Here is a 19,600-nt window from a genome sequence, read left to right as displayed (position 1 = left end):
ACACGGTCTAAATCTACATCAAAATGAAAAGTTGAAGCTTTTTTTCTTGTTTGTTTGTTTTGTTTTAATTTTAAGATTTTTTAGTAACACTCTTGGAAATGCTATTGAGCTAAATGAAAAATTTCCTCATGTGCTGAGGAGGCGTGACACTAGAGGAAATGTGACATAATAATAATAACAATAATTCAATCAAACTTGGAATTTAATTTTAATGCAAATTTAGATGTGGCGTTACATAATTGAATACACATATAAAATTACTTTACACCAACAACAGTGTATCATAATTAAATTCATCAAACTTGTCAAATCATTTAACATTCTTAAATATCAATTCACATTAAAATAACTATGCCTACACGCGAGTCTTTACCAATTTATATGTAGTTCTTCGTTCTCTTCATGCAAAAACTTATTCATCACAGAATTATCCACAATAAATACTGCGGAAGCATGGCCACGTCTTCTTGTGCGTTGCATAGCTTAATCTAATAATCTCATGTCAAATTAGCTTGTCGCCCAAGTCGGATAGACTATAGAGTATTTAGTCACCGGTACTTAAAACACTTGCAGCACTAGACTGGCAATTCGTTACACGAAGCAACGTTAATTTGATACATACTCAGTTTGACCAAGGCAAGAATAGCAATGATCTAAGGCATGAATACTTGAATAGTGTTATCCAAAATCCACTCAGCAAGCTGTCCTCGCAGACTTTAATTAGATAATTACAAATAGTTTTCTTATTAGAATGACAAATGCAAATGGCGCTTATTCATCAGCCAAATAAACAGTAAAAAATCGAAAATATAAATAGTCCTCTTGAGGACAAAGCGAGTGCAGTCACCAATCTAGATCGTCATTCAATCATCAGTAACCTACAAAACAGAACATTATCATAACAATGTCAGAAATCTAAGCAACAAAATTGAAGATTCTTTAGGGGAAAATGGCAGTTATTCCAACCACAATTGAATTGGGGAATTGTCTAAAGCATACCACATTCCACCACGACATTCAAACCAACAAATGTTCTAATGCATTCAATTAAAAAGATAGAAACTTCACTCACTATGGCAGTTTCCCAGAACGAAAAATTGCAAATTTGGACATCAAGGAGTAGGAGTAATCAATCCCATTCTCCTTCAAGAACTCCTCCAGAACCCGCTTAGCCTCATCAGGATCAGCACTCTCGCATTCAATCTCGTAAAGAGTCCCAAAATCAAAGCATGTCTCATCCACCTCCAATTTCAAACCTTTCCACTCATAAACGCTTCTAATGTTTCGGAAACCCCCCAAACCCACGAATCCTTTCTCCCCCTTCACCCCAAACTCATTCCTCACCCTTTCCAAAACCCTAGATTCCACCGCCCCAAGCTTCCCAGGCTCCGCGACACAATCAAGACCAACCCTAGGGTTAAGATCTTCCTCGTCTTCCTCCACACGGCTCACGCCATCGACCAAAACAGCCTTCGCCTTGAGCGAAACGACGCAACGCTCGTTGTCGTTGTAGAACCGGAGGCGGAGCACTGCACGCTTTGACGAGAGCTCCGAATCGGCGCCGTCGAAGAAGAGATTGCGCTGGCGGTGAGTTGCGGCATGGAAGGGTGCGAGCAAGGCGGTGACTCTTCGGTGCGAGTCAGCGTTGGGGAGGCGAAGCTTCACTTCGACTTCCATTGGAGAATGGAGCTGTGAGAGAGAGCGAATGGTGAGGGAGGAGGGGAATTTAAGGAGAAAGCCCGATGCGGTGCGATTTGGAAGAGGGATCTTGGGCGCGATCGAACTGACGAAGGAGAGCGGCGGTAGCGGTGGCGCCAGTTGTGGTGGCGGTGGTGGATGTGGCAGTGGCGATGCGGCGGCGAGCTTCCTCGAGTTCTTCCTTGTCTTCGATTTTGACTTCGATATTAGTTGGCTTTCTTCTCAGCATTTTTGTTGAGAGAGTGAGACTCAGATTGAGAATCAGAGAGAGAATGTCGCATTTGCACGAATTTGGAATCCGCTTAACCCTACGATCCATCATCCGCCACTTTCGGTTCGGGTCTGACCCGATTTCTTAAAAAAATCCACCATTTGGATTACGTGGAAGCATGCCATTCGCTGTGACGGTATCAATTTGAATTGCAAAACCCTAACGGGAGGGTCTAGGGTTTACGTTTCACACCCAAACTCAAATTTCTTGACCACTCCCCAAGCCAGTGTAGTTGTAGAGTAGAATGGAGGTGGCTGTGGTTCGGAGTCTCGCCTTCAATGACGAGAAGACCTTTTCGGTGCCGTCTTTTGTGGAGGCCATGGTGGTCGACTCTCTCCTTGCTGTTGCTGCTGCTGCCAAATCTCTCGCTTACCTTCTCATTGCGGTATTCCCTTAGCAATTGTTGTTTTTGTTAGTGTGATTCTTACTTGCTGTGTGTTTTGAGCTATTAATGGTGTGTTTTTGTTCTTGCTGGATCTGTTATGCTGTTTTTATTCATCAGTGTTGGTACCATTGCATACCTTAGCTTCAAGAGGATATTTTTCCTCTTTTGTCTGGGATTGAAACCTGTGCTTCTCTGTTTATGTGGCTATAATGGTTTATTCTCTGCAAACTCTTTCTTGAGTTTCAACTTTCAACATTGCAGCTTTGCTTGGTGATATGCATATATCATCAAACTGCAATTATATAAGCTTAGAGTATAATTGTGCCTGCATATGTTTCTACATGATTTGTGTATGTTATGGGGTTTGTTAACAAATTATTGTTCATTATTGAATTGAGTAAAGTTTCTTTTTTCCTTTTTGGCCTCCCAGTCTGGATCTCTTCTCAAAGATGTCAATAATCCTGTGTCACCAATGGATGGAAGGTAACAATGAAGTTAACTTTATTACTTGGTGTTCTAGTTGTTTTGAGTTCAAAGATCAAATTATCCTGATTTTACTTGATAAATTCTTGGTTAGGTTTCCTCTAGATCAGTTGTTGTACAGGGCAAACCATGCTTCTGAAGAAAACAAGGACACCAGTGAAACAGAGGACGATGAGGATGATGAAGACGGCGAGGACGGAAACGATGATGATGATGATGCAGACGACGAGGACTTCTCTGGCGAAGAAGGTGAGGAAGATGGAGATCCTGATGATGATCATGAGGCCAATGGTGCAGGGGGTAGTGATGACAATGATGAGGATGACGAGGATGACGATGATGGCGAAGATGATGGAGAAGACGGGGAAGATGAAGAGGACGAGGACGATGAAGATGATGAGGAGACCCCGCAGCCACCTTCAAAGAAGAGGAAGTGAGACATTGTACTGTTGCCTTGTATCTTTCCTTTCTGCCATTGTAACCGATTTCTAGTTTCTAGTCAAGCTTAGTTCTTAGAGATTTACCACCCTGCCCATGTCACTCCATCATTCCCATGTCTAAGATCGTGTTTTATAAACATCATGATTAATATATGTCATTGTTTTTAGTATTATTGCTGCTTCTTGCGTCCTGTCATCGTCTTTAATGTACCTGTTTATCCAAGTTTGAAGGTAATCAGAGTCATCTTTATCGTTAAAGTTTTCTGCTTCTCAATGGCTCGTCTTAAAATTTGTTTTCTTTCTAAACAAATTTATCACTTGCCATTAAACTAAGGGAATTTATCAATGTTTTAATTCACAGATTTTATATGAAAAGACTAATCTTTTACTATTTTCTGAACAGTGATAAGTGAAATTGTCATCATCAAATTCTAATAGCCGGTTGTCTTTAGCTAAAAAAAAGATTAAGGGTTTATCCTAAAATGAAGAATTTGGAGTTTTGCATATTTCATGATGGTATATCTCTTCATTTTGATTGGACTTTTTCATAGTCAAATTGACAGCAGATGATAACATCAGAATTGAATAATTTCATTCCATCATTTTCAATCTCATTGGTATAAGCATGTGCATGTGTGTAGTTCATTACTGGTTGTTTTGCCATTAAAGAACTATAGAGTTGGGACTCACATGTTACAATGAAAAGCACATTCCAGATTCCACTGTAATATGCATATTAAAAAAGCGAACAATCCACTGAATTGCCAGCATATTAACCGGCCTTCGATGGTTTCCTTCTGTCACCACATTGTAATGCAACAAATTCACCAAAAAATAAAAATAAAAAGACTACTCATCATAGTTTGGAACGCCGTTAAATCCTTGAAAATGTTTAGACTTTAGAGTCTCTCTGCTCTCTGTCTTAGTAATTTGAACAAGCATAAAGAACATGCATGTGTCAGGCAAGGATAGTAAATGTTATTGCAGCATTTTGCCTTCATGTTAATGGACAAGATCCTAATAATTCGGATCATAAAAGTGCATAACAACATGTAAGGTAATAACTATAAATTTTTAGTTTTTTACTCTCAAGCTGCCTCCTTGTAATGTTTCTCTTTTTTAACTATGAGTTTTTATTATTATTTTTTTGTTGATTAGTGACCATTTTTGTTGGACCTATTGAGAGACAAATCAAAAATATATATCAAAGCCCACATTGTCCTCCAAATCCAATTAAGCTTCAATTTATCATAATATGTTTAACAGTTTAACCAAATTATGGATGCTATACATCCATCAATAATTGAGTTTATAACTACAACCAATCTCTGTTTGTTCTTTTGTTACATTTGGATTATGATATAAAAACTTTAGATAACAACTAACAAGCATCAACATATGTTATAGGAAGGTTGAATATGACTATATGATTCATTCCCTTTTTCTTATGGTATACTTTAGCTTCTACATTAACTTGTAAACTCCTATTTTATTCTTTGGTACATTGGTTCGTTTGTAAGTTAATAAATACAAATTTAAGCCACTGCGGTTGCATAAATGATACTACATTCAACATTGAATTCTAGAAAATGATGAACCTATATTACCAATGAGGGCAATGACATTTGTTTTGAACTCACAAGTCACAAGTTTTTCCTTCTAAGTCAAGATTTTGATACAAAAAATAAAAGGCCAAGTTATAAGAAAATTTAAAGTTGCTAACTCCTCGGTTTCCCCAAGGTATCCTAGTTTGGTCAAAAGGTTGAAAAAAAAAGAAGAAGCTAATTCTAGGGAAAATAAAACCATGGGTCTCTCTAAAAAGGGTATTATGGATTAATATATGTTCCATATACCATACTATATATTAATTTTATTTTATTGACATATATGAATATTTTTGTAGTAGGTGACATGCCAGCTTAAGAAGGAAATTATAATGGAATCAAAATTTTCAGTAGTAGCTTTCAATGTTAGCTTTGAGTAAACCAAAACAACACCTAACAATGAGACCTCCTTATCTAACCTATGAAAAAAAATAAATAAAAATAAAACATTATTGTTTCATTTGATTATTGATTGTTTAGGTCTTGTTCCCATTCACCCCTAATCCAAAAGTGCCAAGATCCGAGGATGAGGGATCGCTTTAAAAATTGAAAACAATGCAGTTGGCAACACCCAATATGGACCCAACTAAGTCCCTCCATCAATAATCCTATCTATCTATATAGATTTTATTTTTTGGTACATAAGATAAGGATTGGATGATTAATATGGAGATAGATAGGGATTGTCCTTAGGTCCACAATAAGGATTCTTTTTTGCCTTTGTAGTAGCTCAACAAATTAAAGTTATTAAGAGATATCAAATTTATGGTAATGGAGTAGATATAACAGCAAATTTGGCATGTATAATTTAGAGAGAATTAAGTTACTTCTTATTGAATAAAGTAGAACACTTATTGGATTATATAATTCTACCTAATTAAATGTATCTATGAACTTATTCGGCAAAACAACAATTAGGTAATACATTATTGGGGATGCTCCCATAAAGATGCATAAAAGGTCTTTTTGTAAAGATATTTATGTGTCGTATTATTATTGGACATATTAATGAACCGGTTATTTTTGAATTTCTTAACAAATTAGAATAAAACTGATTTTTTTTTATAAAATAATAATAAACCCAATTTTTTTTAGAAATTTAATTGTATTTTTTAATTTTTAGGGATTTAAATATCCAAAAACAAACAATCAGGGATATAATTATCTTTTTATCAAAAATACTAAAGATATTTGGTTTAGATGACATGATTCGATCGAATCAAATCAGGTCTAATAATTATAATGCAGACAATTAGGTTTATTATTGTTGCTATAATAGATCGATTTTGTTCTGGTTTATAATAAAAAATAAATTATTAACCGATTTAATAAGAATGTCCAATAATAACATAACATGTTTGAACGTCTTTAAAAAAAGACATTTTTAATGTCTTTATTAAAGTGGTCTCCTACATTTATTTTATCTTTTTTCCATGCATAATTGCTTATATTATAATAATAGAAGTTGATCTTTGTTACTCTTATATGTTAGGGTTGAAAAGGAGTTGTTAGACACGTTTGAGGAGTTCAATTTTATTTATTTACTTATTTATTTTGTGTTCCTCTCTCCCTCTAGAAGTCTATTTCACAATCATAGACAATAATGTCACTATGTCAACAGGCTAACTAAAACAAAATAATTTACTAATATATATTCATATATACAATTTATTTTTTCAGGAATATAATTTCTAAATGTGGTCAAATTAGTCATTTGACATATTTTAAGTTTGCATTGAAAATGAACATGCAACCACCAAACATTATTACATTACATTCGGAACAAATCTAAAACAATAAATATATCAAATCCTTAATACCAACACTAACAATAAAAAGAAAAATTAGTACCATCATGCATGCCCACCAAGTTAAGCCTTCCTGGCTTAAATCATGTCCAGTCCAAATCATATTATTTATTACCAGCGAATAACAACAAAGCATGAATCCAAATTAGTTATGATTTATTTATATTTTGAATGATCAAAAAATGTATCTACTTATTATATTTAGCATGTATGACTTTTTATTCTCTCTGAAACAATTTACTTTATTTGGAACGTATTCGTATTTGGTATGTATTTTTGTTATTAATTATTTTTATGTGGAAACTCAGATGCAGTCCAATTAACTCCATATAAAATTGATAGCTAAAAATCATTAAATAATTTGATATATTTGACTAAATTATCATCTAACAGTTCTCAAGTAAACTTTATTTTACCTTCTTTTTAAATTCATGCTAAAAGCCTATTTCAATAGTGACATATGCTTTTCATTCTCCCCTTGTAATAGATTGTGTATATGATTATTTTCTTAAACATGAAAAACGTATAAAGTAAGTATTAAAAAATTGTAATGTAGAGATGATTAGAGTTGGAAAACGGTGTTTGAAGACTGTGATAAGATGCAAGTGGTCAAGTTGTTTTCCTTTTGTTGAAAAAGGGTGAAACCATATTTGTCCACTTTACCCATTTTTGTACTTTCCCCACAGAAATTCAGACCATGCTCCCTTACCCCACCACCAACAAACGCGATCAACAATGTTATATATTTTTTTTGTGTATAATTTTTTTGTATATAATTATTTTAATTAAAAGTGATTGATAAAAAAATAACAGAAAATAAAAGATTTACTATTAAAAAAAAATACATAAGAAGATGTAATAAACAAGAGTTTAATTTTGATATACTAAGTTACTAACAGTATAAAATATTTTAAATAATCCTACAATTACATCTATTATTTTAGATAATCATTTACACTATTCATAAAAATAGTAGTTATTTTTGATGATGTGATATTACGTGATTATATGCTAGTGTAAAGTTACAAACTTAATAAAAAATAGTATAAACATCATTTCTCAATATTAACATATGCAAATACAAAATGGAAAACAAAATTAAAATGTTAACTATACAAACAAATTTTTTCCCTTCCAAATATAGTAGTATGTTCTTAAATAAGTAAATCTTATCTTATGTGTATATCTATATATGTTTCCTTACAATAAGGAGTGATTCAATTTTCATGACCTCATTTCAATATGCATTTATTTCACAGTAGAAATAACTATTTTTTCATAAATTTTGTTTATGTGAAACACTGTCCTCAATACTATTGTTTTTGAAAAATACGTAGAAACAAATCAATCAATTTTAATTGGTTCTTACAAAAATAAAAAGAATAGACTAAAACATTTTTCAATAATAATATTAGTAATAAGTACTAAATAACTGTTCTTTTCCAATGATTTAATTGTAATAATGAGTAAGAAGAAAGAACAAGCCCTTCAAAACCGAACCCTGCAGAATGGCAGATAAAGCGGCATCTTAACTCTTACGTTTATAAGTACCAAACCTCTGTGTCTTGTTCTTTGAATCTTTGCAATGCACACAACCAATAAGGTGCCTTTCAACTTGCCATTTCTTCACAAAAGGAAAAGTTTTTTTCTATGTTGTCATTCAACTATAACATAACAACTCTCTTACAACCACTGTTGTCTCTGTTGTTTTTGTCTTTCTCTTTGTAGCCTGCAAAACACTGCATCTACTCTTCACCCTCTATGGCCTCTTGAAAGAACCAGAGAGATCTTTTGAGTTTGGATTGTTCAGGAAAATGGGTTCCTTGATTATAAGGCTTGTGGGTCTGTTCTACTTGGTGGTGAGTTTGTTTAGCTTCATTGGAGTGAATGCTATGCATGGAAGGGAAAGTAGTGGATATGAAGCAGTGAAAGGGATCATTTTGATACATGGGAAATCTCACATTGGAAGGATTGATGATGATTTTGTCTGTGCAACTCTTGATTGGTGGCCTCCTCAGAAATGTGACTATGGAACATGTAGCTGGGGTCATGCTTCTCTTCTCAACCTGGTATTCTTTCTTTCTTTCTTTCTTTGTACTTGTGTTATTTGAATCTGTCTAATTATTATTCTTTTTTCCGCTTAAATTTTTCACTGCTGCAAATTATTCCAACATAATGATAACTAAAGATTGTTTCTGCTGCTGTGTTATACTTTTTTTCTTGAGCTCTGAATATCATTCTGTGATGATATTCTTTTTTCCCATTTATAGAATGATGCTGTAGTGACCTCTCAGACTAACATTCATACATTTAGAATCTGTATGTAGTAACATAAAAGTGAGAGAGGAATTTACACCTTTTAATTTTCATTTCTTGCAGGACCTCAACAACAAAATATTGTTAAATGCAGTAAAAGGTAAGAAAGAATAGACATCTCTATAATATTCACAAGAAGTTACCTTTTCTTTCTTTTATTCTTATGGGGACCACCTTTTTCCTGGGAGCTTATTAAGGAAATCATTACTTCTGAATATTCTGCAGCATTTTCACCATTGAAGATTAGGTTAGGTGGCACCTTGCAAGATAAGGTCATATATGGGACTGAAGATAGTCCAAAACCATGTACTCCTTTTGTTAACAGCTCCTCTGAGATATTTGGATTCACTGAAGGATGCTTACCAATGCATAGATGGGATGAGCTAAACAGCTTTTTCCAAAAAGCAGGGTAAAAATTAGTTTTCCCTTTTAAGTTGTTTCCTTCTCTCTATCTTTTTAGCACTAAACAAGAATTCTCTTGTTAGTAACAAGTTTAACATTAATGATAGGTATATTTCAGGGCTAAGGTTATCTTTGGATTGAATGCTCTTGCTGGAAGAACAATACAATCTAGTTCTGCAGTTGGACCATGGAACTCTTCCAATGCCGAGTCTTTTATCCGTTACACTGTAAGAAAGAATTACAGCATTGCTGGTTGGGAATTTGGTAAGTGTATGCTCCCTCATTACATATATGCCAAAGTAGCAAGCATCAGTGTAATTGATTCAATAGGACTAAAATTAAAAATGGTGATGATTTCACATTTAGTTTCTAACACAAACATTGCAAGTCTTTCAAGTTCTTTTTGCGAAACAAAAATAACATGTCTCCCTCGGTAGAATTAATTGTTTAAATGAATTCCTTCTTGCTTGTGCAGGCAATGAATTGTGCGGGAGTGGAGTTGGAGCAAATGTTTCTGCAGATCAATATGCTTCTGATATTGCTGCATTAAGAAACATAATTCATGATGTATATAGAGGGATCAGGCATAAGCCACTGGTCATTGCTCCCGGTGGCTTCTATGATGCAAACTGGTTCCAGGAATTTGTAAACAAATCTGGTAAATCTGTTGATGTGGTATCTCACCACATATATAACCTTGGAGCAGGTATCATCCACCAAAAAAGAAATATTAATGTTATAATATTTGACCAATGTTTATGAATTTTGGTTATAACAAAAGCTACTACTTTATCTTACATACAGGAGTTGATGAGCACCTAATTGAAAGAATTCTTGATCCATCATATCTTGATGGAGTGGCTAGCACATTCAGTGGCCTCAAAAATATACTTCAAAAATCAGCAACCAAAGCAAAAGCATGGGTTGGTGAGGCAGGAGGGGCTTACAACAGTGGCCACCATCTTGTGTCTGATGCATTTGTCTACAGCTTCTGGTTAGTTTAACTAACTCACCTTGATTTTTTTTTTATCTTAATTTTTTATTTATTTTTTTGTCATTGGAGATTCTACAAGCATTTACTCTAATGTTAATACATCAAAACACAGGTATTTGGATCAGCTTGGAATGTCAGCTGTTTATGACACCAGAACATACTGCAGACAGAGTTTGGTTGGAGGAAACTATGGTTTACTAAACACTTCTACTTTTGTGCCAAATCCAGATTATTATAGGTACCAAATATTAAATTTCATAGTTGAAGGATGAGCAGCATATTATTGTGGACTCTCTCATTTTAGCTTTCAAGTGTCATTATCTTCAGAAAAATATTGTGTGCTCATTTATACAAACTCGCACATACCTTTCTACCATTGGTTGAGGGTGTAGACTTATCATATGCAGATCACACATTCTATCCAATGGTGAAAAGATGTGTTTTTTTTTTTCGATATATAAAATAAAAAATGATTACAAATTATACATCCCTTTTCTTTGTGAGCTGATGTATCCAACTTGTGTTCTGACATATATAGATGTTTACTTCATTAATTGCTTGCCACTTCATTAAGGAAACCCATTCATGAGAGCTTTTAATAAGGGGTCCCATATGACATAGCTTAACAGTGTTATTTTCTAGGTAAAGACAAGATTATTTGACGGTGATGTGGTTATAATTATATGTCTCTTTCTTCTATGCAGTGCTCTTCTTTGGCACAGACTTATGGGAGTACGTGTCCTTGCAACTTCCTTCTATGGGACAAAGAAGATAAGAGCTTATGCACACTGTGCAAAGCAATCTGTGAGTAAAATTCTCTATCAGTATGATTATATGATAAACTTAGAAGATTATAGTAATGATAGAAACTGATTGATACCATTGTAACAAACAGAAAGGAATCACAATACTATTGCTTAACCTGGACAACAGCACCAGTGTTCATGCAAAAGTGGACTTCACATACTCAAGGACAGGTGCAACTGCCAGAGAAGAATACCATTTAACTGCACAGGAAAGGGACTTACATAGCCAAACCACATTACTAAATGGAAAAGTTCTAACTGTGAACTCAGCTACAGGGGATATTCCTCCTTTGAATCCTCTATATGTAAATCCATCAATGCCAATCATAGTTGGTCCTCTCTCTATAGTATTTGCACATATACCAGATGTTGATATCCCAGCATGTTCCTAGATCATTGGCTCTATGTGAAACCAAGAATTGGTTTTACATGGTGAGTGGAAAAAATAAAATACATGGAAATATAGAATTAAGTATTCAATTTCTTGATTATATACTACTTGGCCATTCTTTTTTGGGGTCAAACACTTGGATTTTTTATGGCTTTGTTTGTATCCCAATGCTTTATTGTGACAGTATCTAAAGTTTATAAATTGAATGCGGATTTGTACATCTCTCATGACCAGCTAGCATCACAACTAATAATGATACATAAGTGGTCCAAAACGAAATAAAGAAAAGTAAGAAACTATTGCATTGTAAGTTTGGTGAGATGTCAGTGACTTAAAATGTTGAAACTATCCAAATGGTCACAAGAATGACCAGTTTTATGGTTGAAACTTGAAATCAAAGGAACAAAACACCACAAGCAGGTAGGACAATTATAACAGACACTTGACCTTGCAATATTACAACAAAGTCAATAATTTCATTTTGGCAGCATATCTGTAAAAAAAGATACAACTGCTATAGCAAGTCAGCGAAAAGAATTTACATACTGCAATACCTATGTTAATGTTTCCTTTCTATTTGACTAAAATGATCTTTTTATAGAAAGATCGGATATACAATCTCTGTCAAAATCTGCCTAGCTTTGAAGTTTACCTAAATTTCTAGGCTGTGTTCAAAATAATCAATGATTGGAACATGTATCAGTTCTCCTCGGAAAAACTCTGAGGCTTACTGCTGGCGAACGCCAACCATATGAAGGTGCCAGTCAAATAGAAGAAGATTGATGGCGCAAATAGTGATATCTACATGGTTTAGATATGGAATATAAATTAAAATACAAAATGATATACACATCATACAATGAAAAAGCAACCAATATTAATAGCAACTTACACTCCATGAATGAGTTGAATCGAGAAGATAACCCGTGAGCGCTACGCCTACAATTCCAGGTATTGCCCCAACAGTATTAGTTATACCCTGAGGATACATAAAGGATTATGATTTAGTATAGGAATAAATGTCATTTTCAACCTAGTACTAGATAACTTAAAGAAATAGTAGTTTTCTTTGGGAAAATTGGTTACTCAGGAAAATTAGGATTGGAGTTTCAATGATACAGAGATACTTTGTGTTCCTCTTCTTATTTGATGGGAAAATTTGTGCTTCCTTCTTTGAGATTTTTTTTTGAAAACGCTATTTATATTTCAATGACTCAAAAATACTGACATATAAGCAGAAGCTACAGAATGAAATTACAGTATTGTAATGGCATTAACCTTATATTGAGTCATATAAGAGTTTTAAGTGTAAGCCAACCTACCAAAAGTATACTTGCATATTCGGGTGACATATCTTGATGGGTACAATAAAGTCCTGGGGAAGCACATAAATAGGAACATAGTAAGGTAAAGAAAAGTACTTGACTGAATTATATATTTTGTACAAAATCAGATAAAGTTTAATTTCAGGACCATCTAATACCTGACAGGGCAAAACTTGAGAGGGCTAAACCACCCGTGAGAATGCTCACAATCTCCCAAGGAGGTAACCCTAGATCCAGCGAGGAAAGAGTCATGCAGATTGCAGGGGACAAAAATGCAATTGATTGGCAGATCTTTCGAACCTATTTTTTTTTTTTTTTTAAGAAATCCAGACAGCAAAGGAATCAAGAATTTGAGGTCAAGGTAGTTATGCTGCTAAAACAGGGGCGGAGCTAGATGAAATATAAGAGGGGGGCAAAAAATATTTACATGATAAAATAAGATTAAAATAAAATTTTAAGGAGAGCTAAACTAAAATTTACATATAATTTACATGTAAAAAATTAAAATTAAAGGGGGCAACCTTTGCCACTATTTGCCCCCCTTTGCCACTATGTGGCTCCGCCCCTGTGCTAAAATAATTTGTAAGTCGTCATCAAAAGGTCCATAATTTAACGTTATGTTGCCAACTCATGCACTGTATGAACATATCCCACAAGGTGAAGTTGTGTCATTACGTGTGTTGTGCCTATCCAATTTTGATCTAAAACTAAAAAGTGAATTAATGGTGTTCCAATGACTCTCATACCGTAGTGGTTTCAACTCCTCTTGCAATCAAGTTGTCGGCTAATTGTGCAGCAATATTAGTCATAAATACTGAAGCCAATGGTGGAAGAATAGACACCTGAAATGATTAAGAACTCACAATCATTAGTATGTAAGTGATTTGAGCCTCTTTCCTCCCAAAAGAATACTGGAAAAGTGTTTAAACATGAGTGCAATTCAAAAGCAATTAAAGACAATGAAAAGAAAAAACCAGAAAAAGTTGCTTTCATTTCATATTTCAAGTTTACAACTACATAAAGTTTTCATGCTCATGACAAACCTAAACTCCTACAGTAATGTGCCAATTTCATATTTACAGAGTGCAAAATGCTTCTCAATAATATTGTTAGCAAATTAAAATTAAACTGTTCTAAATACCATGCAAAAATAGCAATTTGTCATGCACAAAGGTTAATACATTTTGAAGTTTATATTCTCTTTGAAAAAAGGCTGTTTCACATGCTATCTGTCGAAGTCGGAGGTGAAGAATGAAGTGTGTTTTTCTTCATCGAGGCATGAAGAACTGGGTTAGCTAAAGTGAAAAGACGAAATAGAAAAGCCAGTCTTACCCATGCTGCTTCTGTCAGATTTAAGTTCAGCTCCTCACTGCATAGCAAATAGATGGAAGAATTAGATTCTCCATTGGGTCAAACCTGTAAATAATTCTGAAACTAAAAAAGATGGCCAAATGGCTGTCAGTGATTATCGATCTCTGGTCAGCAATAAACAATGCATAAAAACACAGTATATGAAAGAAAAAAAATTGTTAAAGTGTTAACCAATTCCCTCGTCACCTGGATTGCAATGAAAAAAAGCAAAAAGTAGCAACAAGTGGATAATTAAATGGATTTAGATCCTCTAAATTTTAGATTTCACTTGGGAGGGTAAAGTGTGATCTCTCACCATTTATTTCATAAGTGGGACCAAGAGAAAATATGAGAGAAAAAACATTCAAGGATAAGAGATCACACTTTACCCTCTAAAGTGAAAATCCAAAATTTAGAGAATCCAAATTCTAATTAAATTATCAAAGGGTACCTAAAATATGTTGGGAGCCATGATAGACAGGTGTAGTGACCCCAGCTACCACAGAAGTGAGCATATATCATTGCCCATACAGCAGGGCTTCGGAAAAAGGACTTCCAAGGCACATCCTGCATTTGAGAAACAAGACATGAAACAGAGGTCCATTCCAAACTACATTACAACGCAGACACATCACAACTCGTCTGTCACATTCTCTCTCACACACACATCCTCAGCAGTTACAATTAGGGCCTGTTATACTTGGTGCAAACTCCTATGATATTCCACTCAAGAATAAGGATCTAACCCAATGCTGCAGTGTCTGAAGTTAGAAAATTAGATATTTTAAGAGGAGGAAATAAAAGAAGACGCTAGAAGGGTAACATGATGCAAAACAACATGAGATCCAGCAATTAGTTCTTAAAAAAATTAAATATTAGAATGTCATAATCCCAGCCAAAGAGAACTGACAAGTCACTCCTCCCTTCAAGAAGATAAAGTAGAAGCTCTGAAATTGTCATCAAGTATTGAACATACCTTGAAAGAGCTGTTCAATTCCTTTAGAGAACTTTTCTGTGATTGTATCGTGGTACGTTGGACGCCTGGTACTGAATAACCCATTAAACCATAAGGCTCAAAATAATAAATCAAAAGAAAAAGGGGGTAAAAAGTAATGAAGGTATCACATGAAGAAAACAAAAACAAAAAACCACGATTACTCACATGAAAGAGATCCAGCATGTAACTGCGCCTCACCTCCTTCAAGAACTTGAAACCCCAAAAACCTTCAAATTTCAAGTCAACAAAACAAGCCATGATTTTAATTAAATTTGCAGCTCAAGAAACTTATTGGAAGAACTTCACTACTTTGAAACAAGCCATGATTCAGTTATTCTACTTACCATGCAACCCCCAAAAAACCAAATAAATAGAACACTGATTCCCAGCCAAGACTTTGGATAACAGGTGGAGCCAAAAGAAGCCTGACAGATAGTACAATGTCAAAATTGAAGGTAGAGAATGAAATAAAACAGAAAACATAAGAATCCTGAGATATGCATACCCCATAACACTTCCAACACTCAAGCCACCAAACACAAACGCCACTGCGCGTGAGCGCTCTTCCAATGGTATTAACCTGCACATGGCTTCCATTCAAAAGGGTAAGCCTTAGAATCAAATGCAGATACAAAGCATAAGTTTAACCAAATAAATAGTTGGCTAAGGCAGTAACCATCTATTTCACTTAGAACTTGGATTTTGACAGCTGCTCCAAACAATTGTTCTTAATGTTCTGCATCTTTATTTAAGTTTGAATTATTATCTTCAACAAGAGAATTCACAATTTCAACCAGAAATTCCTTGTAGGTGAGAGACTGAATATATTAAATAACTTCAGACCCCTCCCCAACAAAAAAAAGGGGTGAAAATCAACGTGATCACTGTAGAAGTCATCAGGAGATCAATAATAAATAAATAAAAATCAAAATATAAAAGAAAAATACATATAAACAGAAAACATCTATTTGAACCAAATTTGTATATAATATCTGGATATTTACATGCCTGGCAATAAGATCAGTAGCAGCAGATGGTGAAACACCTTCACCAATCCCAACCTGGATATACAATGGAAAGGAACTGCTTAAGACAGTTGGTAAGAGTGCTGAATACAAACCAAGATGTAATTAAAATAGACGTTACTACACATGCACACTAAATACACTTCAGGTACGGCAGATAGAAAATCCAGTGTAAAGATAAATACAATAAAGCCATGAAACTATGTGAGACAAATCAAGGATTTATGTACATAATTGACATTAAGTAAGAAATTAGATGCATTGTGGCAAGCCAGCAACAACAACTAAGCCTTGTCCCACTAAGTGAAGTCAGCTACATGGATCGCATCTCCATAAAGTATGTGTTAGGAAGTAAAGGTACAGGAAAAAGTAAAAATTACTGACCAAAACCCTTGACAATAGTAAGCCAGGCATATATCCAGCAACAAGAGGAACAAAAGCTGTAGCCACTGACCATACCAGTACTCCAACCTCAAGAACTTTTCTGAAAATATAACAAGGAAACTTCATAAGCCCAAAATCCAAACTAAAATCTTTAGTGTCAACTGTAAATGAGATAATTGTCTGATCATTATCCATCTCTATAAATCTTCAACATTTGATTTACTGAGTCGATTCTCATAAAAAACTAGTTACAGATGGAGCTAATTGCCAACAATGGATCAAAGAATTATATGAAAATGATTTAATTAAGAATATAGTAGGATACAAAGAACATTTTAGATATCTCGGTTTGATCATGCCTCTAATAAAAGTATCCTTAAAATTGATGTTGCCTCAGGTAACTAACCTGCCACCAAAAGTCTTGGCTAGCCAACCTCCCGGCAATTGACTCAAAGCATAACCCCAGAAGAATGAGGACTGAACCAACCCAGCCATGGATGAGTTCCACCCAAATTGATGCGACATTGGAATTATGGCAACGCTCAAGTTCACCTGGCCGCGCCAAAAACAAATGCTTATCATGGATGCAACTCTTAGAAAGGATTCTTTTGATTAAAGATTATTAACTATGGCATGTTCATGGAAGCAATTACAAAATTCAGCAACTTGATAAGAAAATAAAGGAAAAGAACTACACCTATAAATATGAACTATGATCAAGTAGCTAACTTTGGTAAAAGTAGAGTAAGAACCTTATCCATGTTACAGATAACAAAGGCGAGGGAAGTGGTGCCGATGAGCTTGTATCTCTGAGGAATATTCTTCCAAGGTGGCCAAATTCCAACGATTTTGGAGACATCCTCGGAAGCCGAAACAGGAGGAGCTTGCTGTTCCTGTTGTCGTCGTTCAACGTTGTCAACTCGAAGGCCATTGAGAACCTTGGACTTGGAGCTGGATGATGATGCTACTGCTACTCTGGGCCTGGGCCTGGGCCTGAGCCTGAGAGTGGGGCTTGAAGGTGAGGGGTAGAATTGGAAGCGCAGAAGATGATGAGAGGTTCTGGTGATTGGAAGTGGAAGGAAGCAGGTTGAGCTATGTGGTCTGAGGGTGAAATTCTCCATTTTTGGTTTCGTGGGAGTGAGAGTAGCGAGTAGCGTAACACAGAAACCATGTATTGTGACTTGTGAGTTGGAGAAGGAGAACTGAACATCAGCTTGCCACCAAGGACCTTGCTTGTGGCTCACATCCAAGGATCACACCAACTATTCAAGTAACCAATTTCTTGGAACATGTTCATTTAATCATATTTTTTTTTCTTAATTTAGGGGTAAGTAAGGGTTGATTTGGTTAGGAGTTATGGTAAAATTAGAATCGAACCGATCAAGATGTAATTAGTTCGATTTGGTTTGAATTTGCATTTTTTGTATATGTATCCGAACCAAACCAAACCGATTAAGAATGAATTGGTTCAGTTCGGGTAATTGGGTACCCGATAGGGGTGGCAAACGGGCCTAAACCCGCCGGGCCGGCCCGTGTAACCCGCCAAAAAAGGCGGGCCGGGCTGGAAAATTGGGACCGCCAAATAGTAAAAGCCCGCTTAACCCGCACCGCTTAAACCGCTGGTTTTGGCGGGCTTTGGCGGGGCGGGGCGGGCTTCCCCGCCGGGCTTAGTATTTTTTTAGCAAGGGGTATTTTTATAATTTTTTTTACCAAATTCCAACTTCCCCAACCCAACTTACAAGAGAATGAAGATAAAAATTGGGTGTTTTAGATTATGTTTGTTTTGTTTTAGAGACAATATTGTTAATTATGTTTTGGATTATGTTTATTTTACTTTGGAAACAATATTTATAATTACAAAGACTTTAATGTTTGTGAATACAAAAATTATAATTTGTTTATACTTTTAGAAATTATAATAGTTAAAAGTAAAAAATAAAAGAGATTTTTTTATATATTTATATATATTATTTAATAGTTAAAAGTAAAAAAAAAAAAAAAAAGAGGATATTTGGCGGGCTCAGCCCGTCGTTAGGCGGGGCGGGCTAGGATTCTGGGACCGCCTCACTAGGCGGGGTGGGGCGGGCCAGCCCGCCAAATGGCGGGCTTCTGGCGGGGCGGGGCGGGGCGGGGCGGGGCGGGGCGGGCTTCCCCGCTTGCCACCCCTAGTACCCGATTACTTTAAAATTCATAAAAAAAAAATAAATTATTATCTTAAAAATTCAACAAGTACAATAAATATGTAACATCAATAGAAATAATCTAAACATGTTAAACATCAAATACATTAAAAATTAAACTCATTAAAATCCAAACATATTAATAATAAATAATTATTGTCTAATAAAAAAGTCATATATATTTTTTATTTTTTTATTTAATTAATATATGATCGGGTTCGCGGGTTAGTTCGGGTTCCACATTCCCAAAATCGATACCCGAACTAATTACTAACAAAAACATCGGTTTGGTTCGGATTGGATCCGATTATCCATTAATTTTAGAACTAATTTAATTGGTTCGGTTCGGATTCGGACAGATAATCGAGTACCCGCTACCCTTGCTCACCCCTAAAATTAGTCTCACTTTTAAAATGAGCTCTTTAATTACTGAATTATATTAAAAATTAATTATCAAAATTCGACTTAACAAATTCAAAGCGTCCTGTATATAAACCATATTATTATAACTTATTAATGTAAATCATTTTTAGTATGTTGTTAGGGTTTAGTTTTAATATAATAATAGCATAAATAATTTTATATAATTATTTAATCAGATTTATATATTTAAATAATATATTTAAAAAATTAATTATTTTAATTAATATAATAATATTAATACATACTTAATTATTTATACAAGTATACAAAAGTTAATTTTTTATTATTATTTAATAAAAATATTTTGATTATTATCGT

At 34.7% G+C, this 19,600-nt stretch overlaps 4 protein-coding genes across 6 annotated transcripts; 2 read left to right on the top strand and 2 right to left on the bottom strand.

The window, feature by feature from the left end:
• Window positions 1–576: 576 nt before the first annotated feature.
• Window positions 577–2,026, bottom strand: LOC112723343 (triphosphate tunnel metalloenzyme 3). 2 transcript variants are annotated; one of them, XM_025774672.3, is made up of 2 exons: window positions 1,073–2,026; window positions 577–878 (listed from the first exon to the last, which is right to left on the bottom strand). In XM_025774672.3, coding segments are annotated over exons 1-2 (606 nt in total). In that variant the 5' UTR covers window positions 1,678–2,026; the 3' UTR covers window positions 577–877. The 2 variants fall into 2 exon arrangements, with proteins under 2 accessions (XP_025630457.1, XP_025630458.1); XM_025774673.3 differs by lacking the exon at window positions 577–878 and having other exon boundaries at window positions 1,072–1,677.
• On the top strand, window positions 2,016–3,450 carry LOC112723344 (uncharacterized). The gene is made up of 3 exons (XM_025774674.2): window positions 2,016–2,354; window positions 2,785–2,837; window positions 2,932–3,450. The coding sequence occupies exons 1-3, from the start codon at window positions 2,214–2,216 to the stop codon at window positions 3,272–3,274; spliced, it is 537 nt and encodes a 178-aa protein (XP_025630459.1). The 5' UTR covers window positions 2,016–2,213; the 3' UTR covers window positions 3,275–3,450.
• A 4,457-nt stretch (window positions 3,451–7,907) lies between these two features.
• Window positions 7,908–11,818, top strand: LOC112723342 (heparanase-like protein 3). Its single transcript, XM_025774670.3, has 10 exons — window positions 7,908–8,292; window positions 8,418–8,758; window positions 9,069–9,105; window positions 9,231–9,414; window positions 9,526–9,671; window positions 9,883–10,113; window positions 10,212–10,401; window positions 10,514–10,639; window positions 11,106–11,205; window positions 11,297–11,818. The coding sequence occupies exons 2-10, from the start codon at window positions 8,504–8,506 to the stop codon at window positions 11,597–11,599; spliced, it is 1,572 nt and encodes a 523-aa protein (XP_025630455.1). The 5' UTR covers window positions 7,908–8,292; window positions 8,418–8,503; the 3' UTR covers window positions 11,600–11,818.
• A 236-nt stretch (window positions 11,819–12,054) lies between these two features.
• LOC112723340 (probable anion transporter 6, chloroplastic) lies at window positions 12,055–17,982 on the bottom strand. 2 transcript variants are annotated; one of them, XR_003163068.3, is made up of 15 exons: window positions 17,432–17,982; window positions 17,086–17,231; window positions 16,680–16,779; window positions 16,279–16,331; window positions 15,776–15,850; window positions 15,615–15,695; window positions 15,436–15,497; window positions 15,250–15,320; window positions 14,725–14,840; window positions 14,256–14,292; window positions 13,670–13,765; window positions 13,082–13,150; window positions 12,921–12,973; window positions 12,491–12,577; window positions 12,055–12,399 (listed from the first exon to the last, which is right to left on the bottom strand). XR_003163068.3 is itself a non-coding variant. In XM_025774668.3 (15 exons), exons 1-15 carry the CDS (start codon window positions 17,798–17,800, stop codon window positions 12,298–12,300), a joined length of 1,590 nt encoding a protein of 529 aa, XP_025630453.1. In that variant the 5' UTR covers window positions 17,801–17,982; the 3' UTR covers window positions 12,055–12,297. The 2 variants fall into 2 exon arrangements, 1 of the variants encoding a protein (XP_025630453.1); XM_025774668.3 differs by having other exon boundaries at window positions 13,082–13,223.
• Between the last annotated feature and the right edge of the window lie 1,618 nt (window positions 17,983–19,600).

The sequence above is a fragment of the Arachis hypogaea genome, chromosome 11, assembly GCF_003086295.3.
Source record: "Arachis hypogaea cultivar Tifrunner chromosome 11, arahy.Tifrunner.gnm2.J5K5, whole genome shotgun sequence".
In the NCBI taxonomy this organism is placed as follows: domain Eukaryota; kingdom Viridiplantae; phylum Streptophyta; class Magnoliopsida; order Fabales; family Fabaceae; genus Arachis; species Arachis hypogaea.
This window is presented reverse-complemented; position numbering and strand designations above follow the sequence as displayed.

What these genes read in the sequence shown, in the direction of transcription:
- LOC112723343 (XM_025774672.3), bottom strand. Translation starts at nt 1,677, where the DNA reads ATGGAAGTCGAAGTGAAGCTTCGCCTCCCCAACGCTGACTCGCACCGA.
- LOC112723344 (XM_025774674.2), top strand. Translation starts at nt 2,214, where the DNA reads ATGGAGGTGGCTGTGGTTCGGAGTCTCGCCTTCAATGACGAGAAGACC. An exon ending in TCGCTTACCTTCTCATTGCG is followed by an intron (nt 2,355 to 2,784) that starts GTATTCCCTTAG and finishes TTGGCCTCCCAG; the next exon opens with TCTGGATCTCTTCTCAAAGA. An exon ending in GTGTCACCAATGGATGGAAG is followed by an intron (nt 2,838 to 2,931) that starts GTAACAATGAAG and finishes ATTCTTGGTTAG; the next exon opens with GTTTCCTCTAGATCAGTTGT.
- LOC112723342 (XM_025774670.3), top strand. Translation starts at nt 8,504, where the DNA reads ATGGGTTCCTTGATTATAAGGCTTGTGGGTCTGTTCTACTTGGTGGTG. An exon ending in ATTGTTAAATGCAGTAAAAG is followed by an intron (nt 9,106 to 9,230) that starts GTAAGAAAGAAT and finishes AATATTCTGCAG; the next exon opens with CATTTTCACCATTGAAGATT. An exon ending in CCAAATCCAGATTATTATAG is followed by an intron (nt 10,640 to 11,105) that starts GTACCAAATATT and finishes TCTTCTATGCAG; the next exon opens with TGCTCTTCTTTGGCACAGAC.
- LOC112723340 (XM_025774668.3), bottom strand. Translation starts at nt 17,800, where the DNA reads ATGGAGAATTTCACCCTCAGACCACATAGCTCAACCTGCTTCCTTCCA. An exon ending in AGTGTTGGAAGTGTTATGGG is followed by an intron (nt 15,696 to 15,775) that starts GTATGCATATCT and finishes ACTATCTGTCAG; the next exon opens with GCTTCTTTTGGCTCCACCTG. An exon ending in ACATGCTGGATCTCTTTCAT is followed by an intron (nt 15,321 to 15,435) that starts GTGAGTAATCGT and finishes TGGGTTATTCAG; the next exon opens with TACCAGGCGTCCAACGTACC.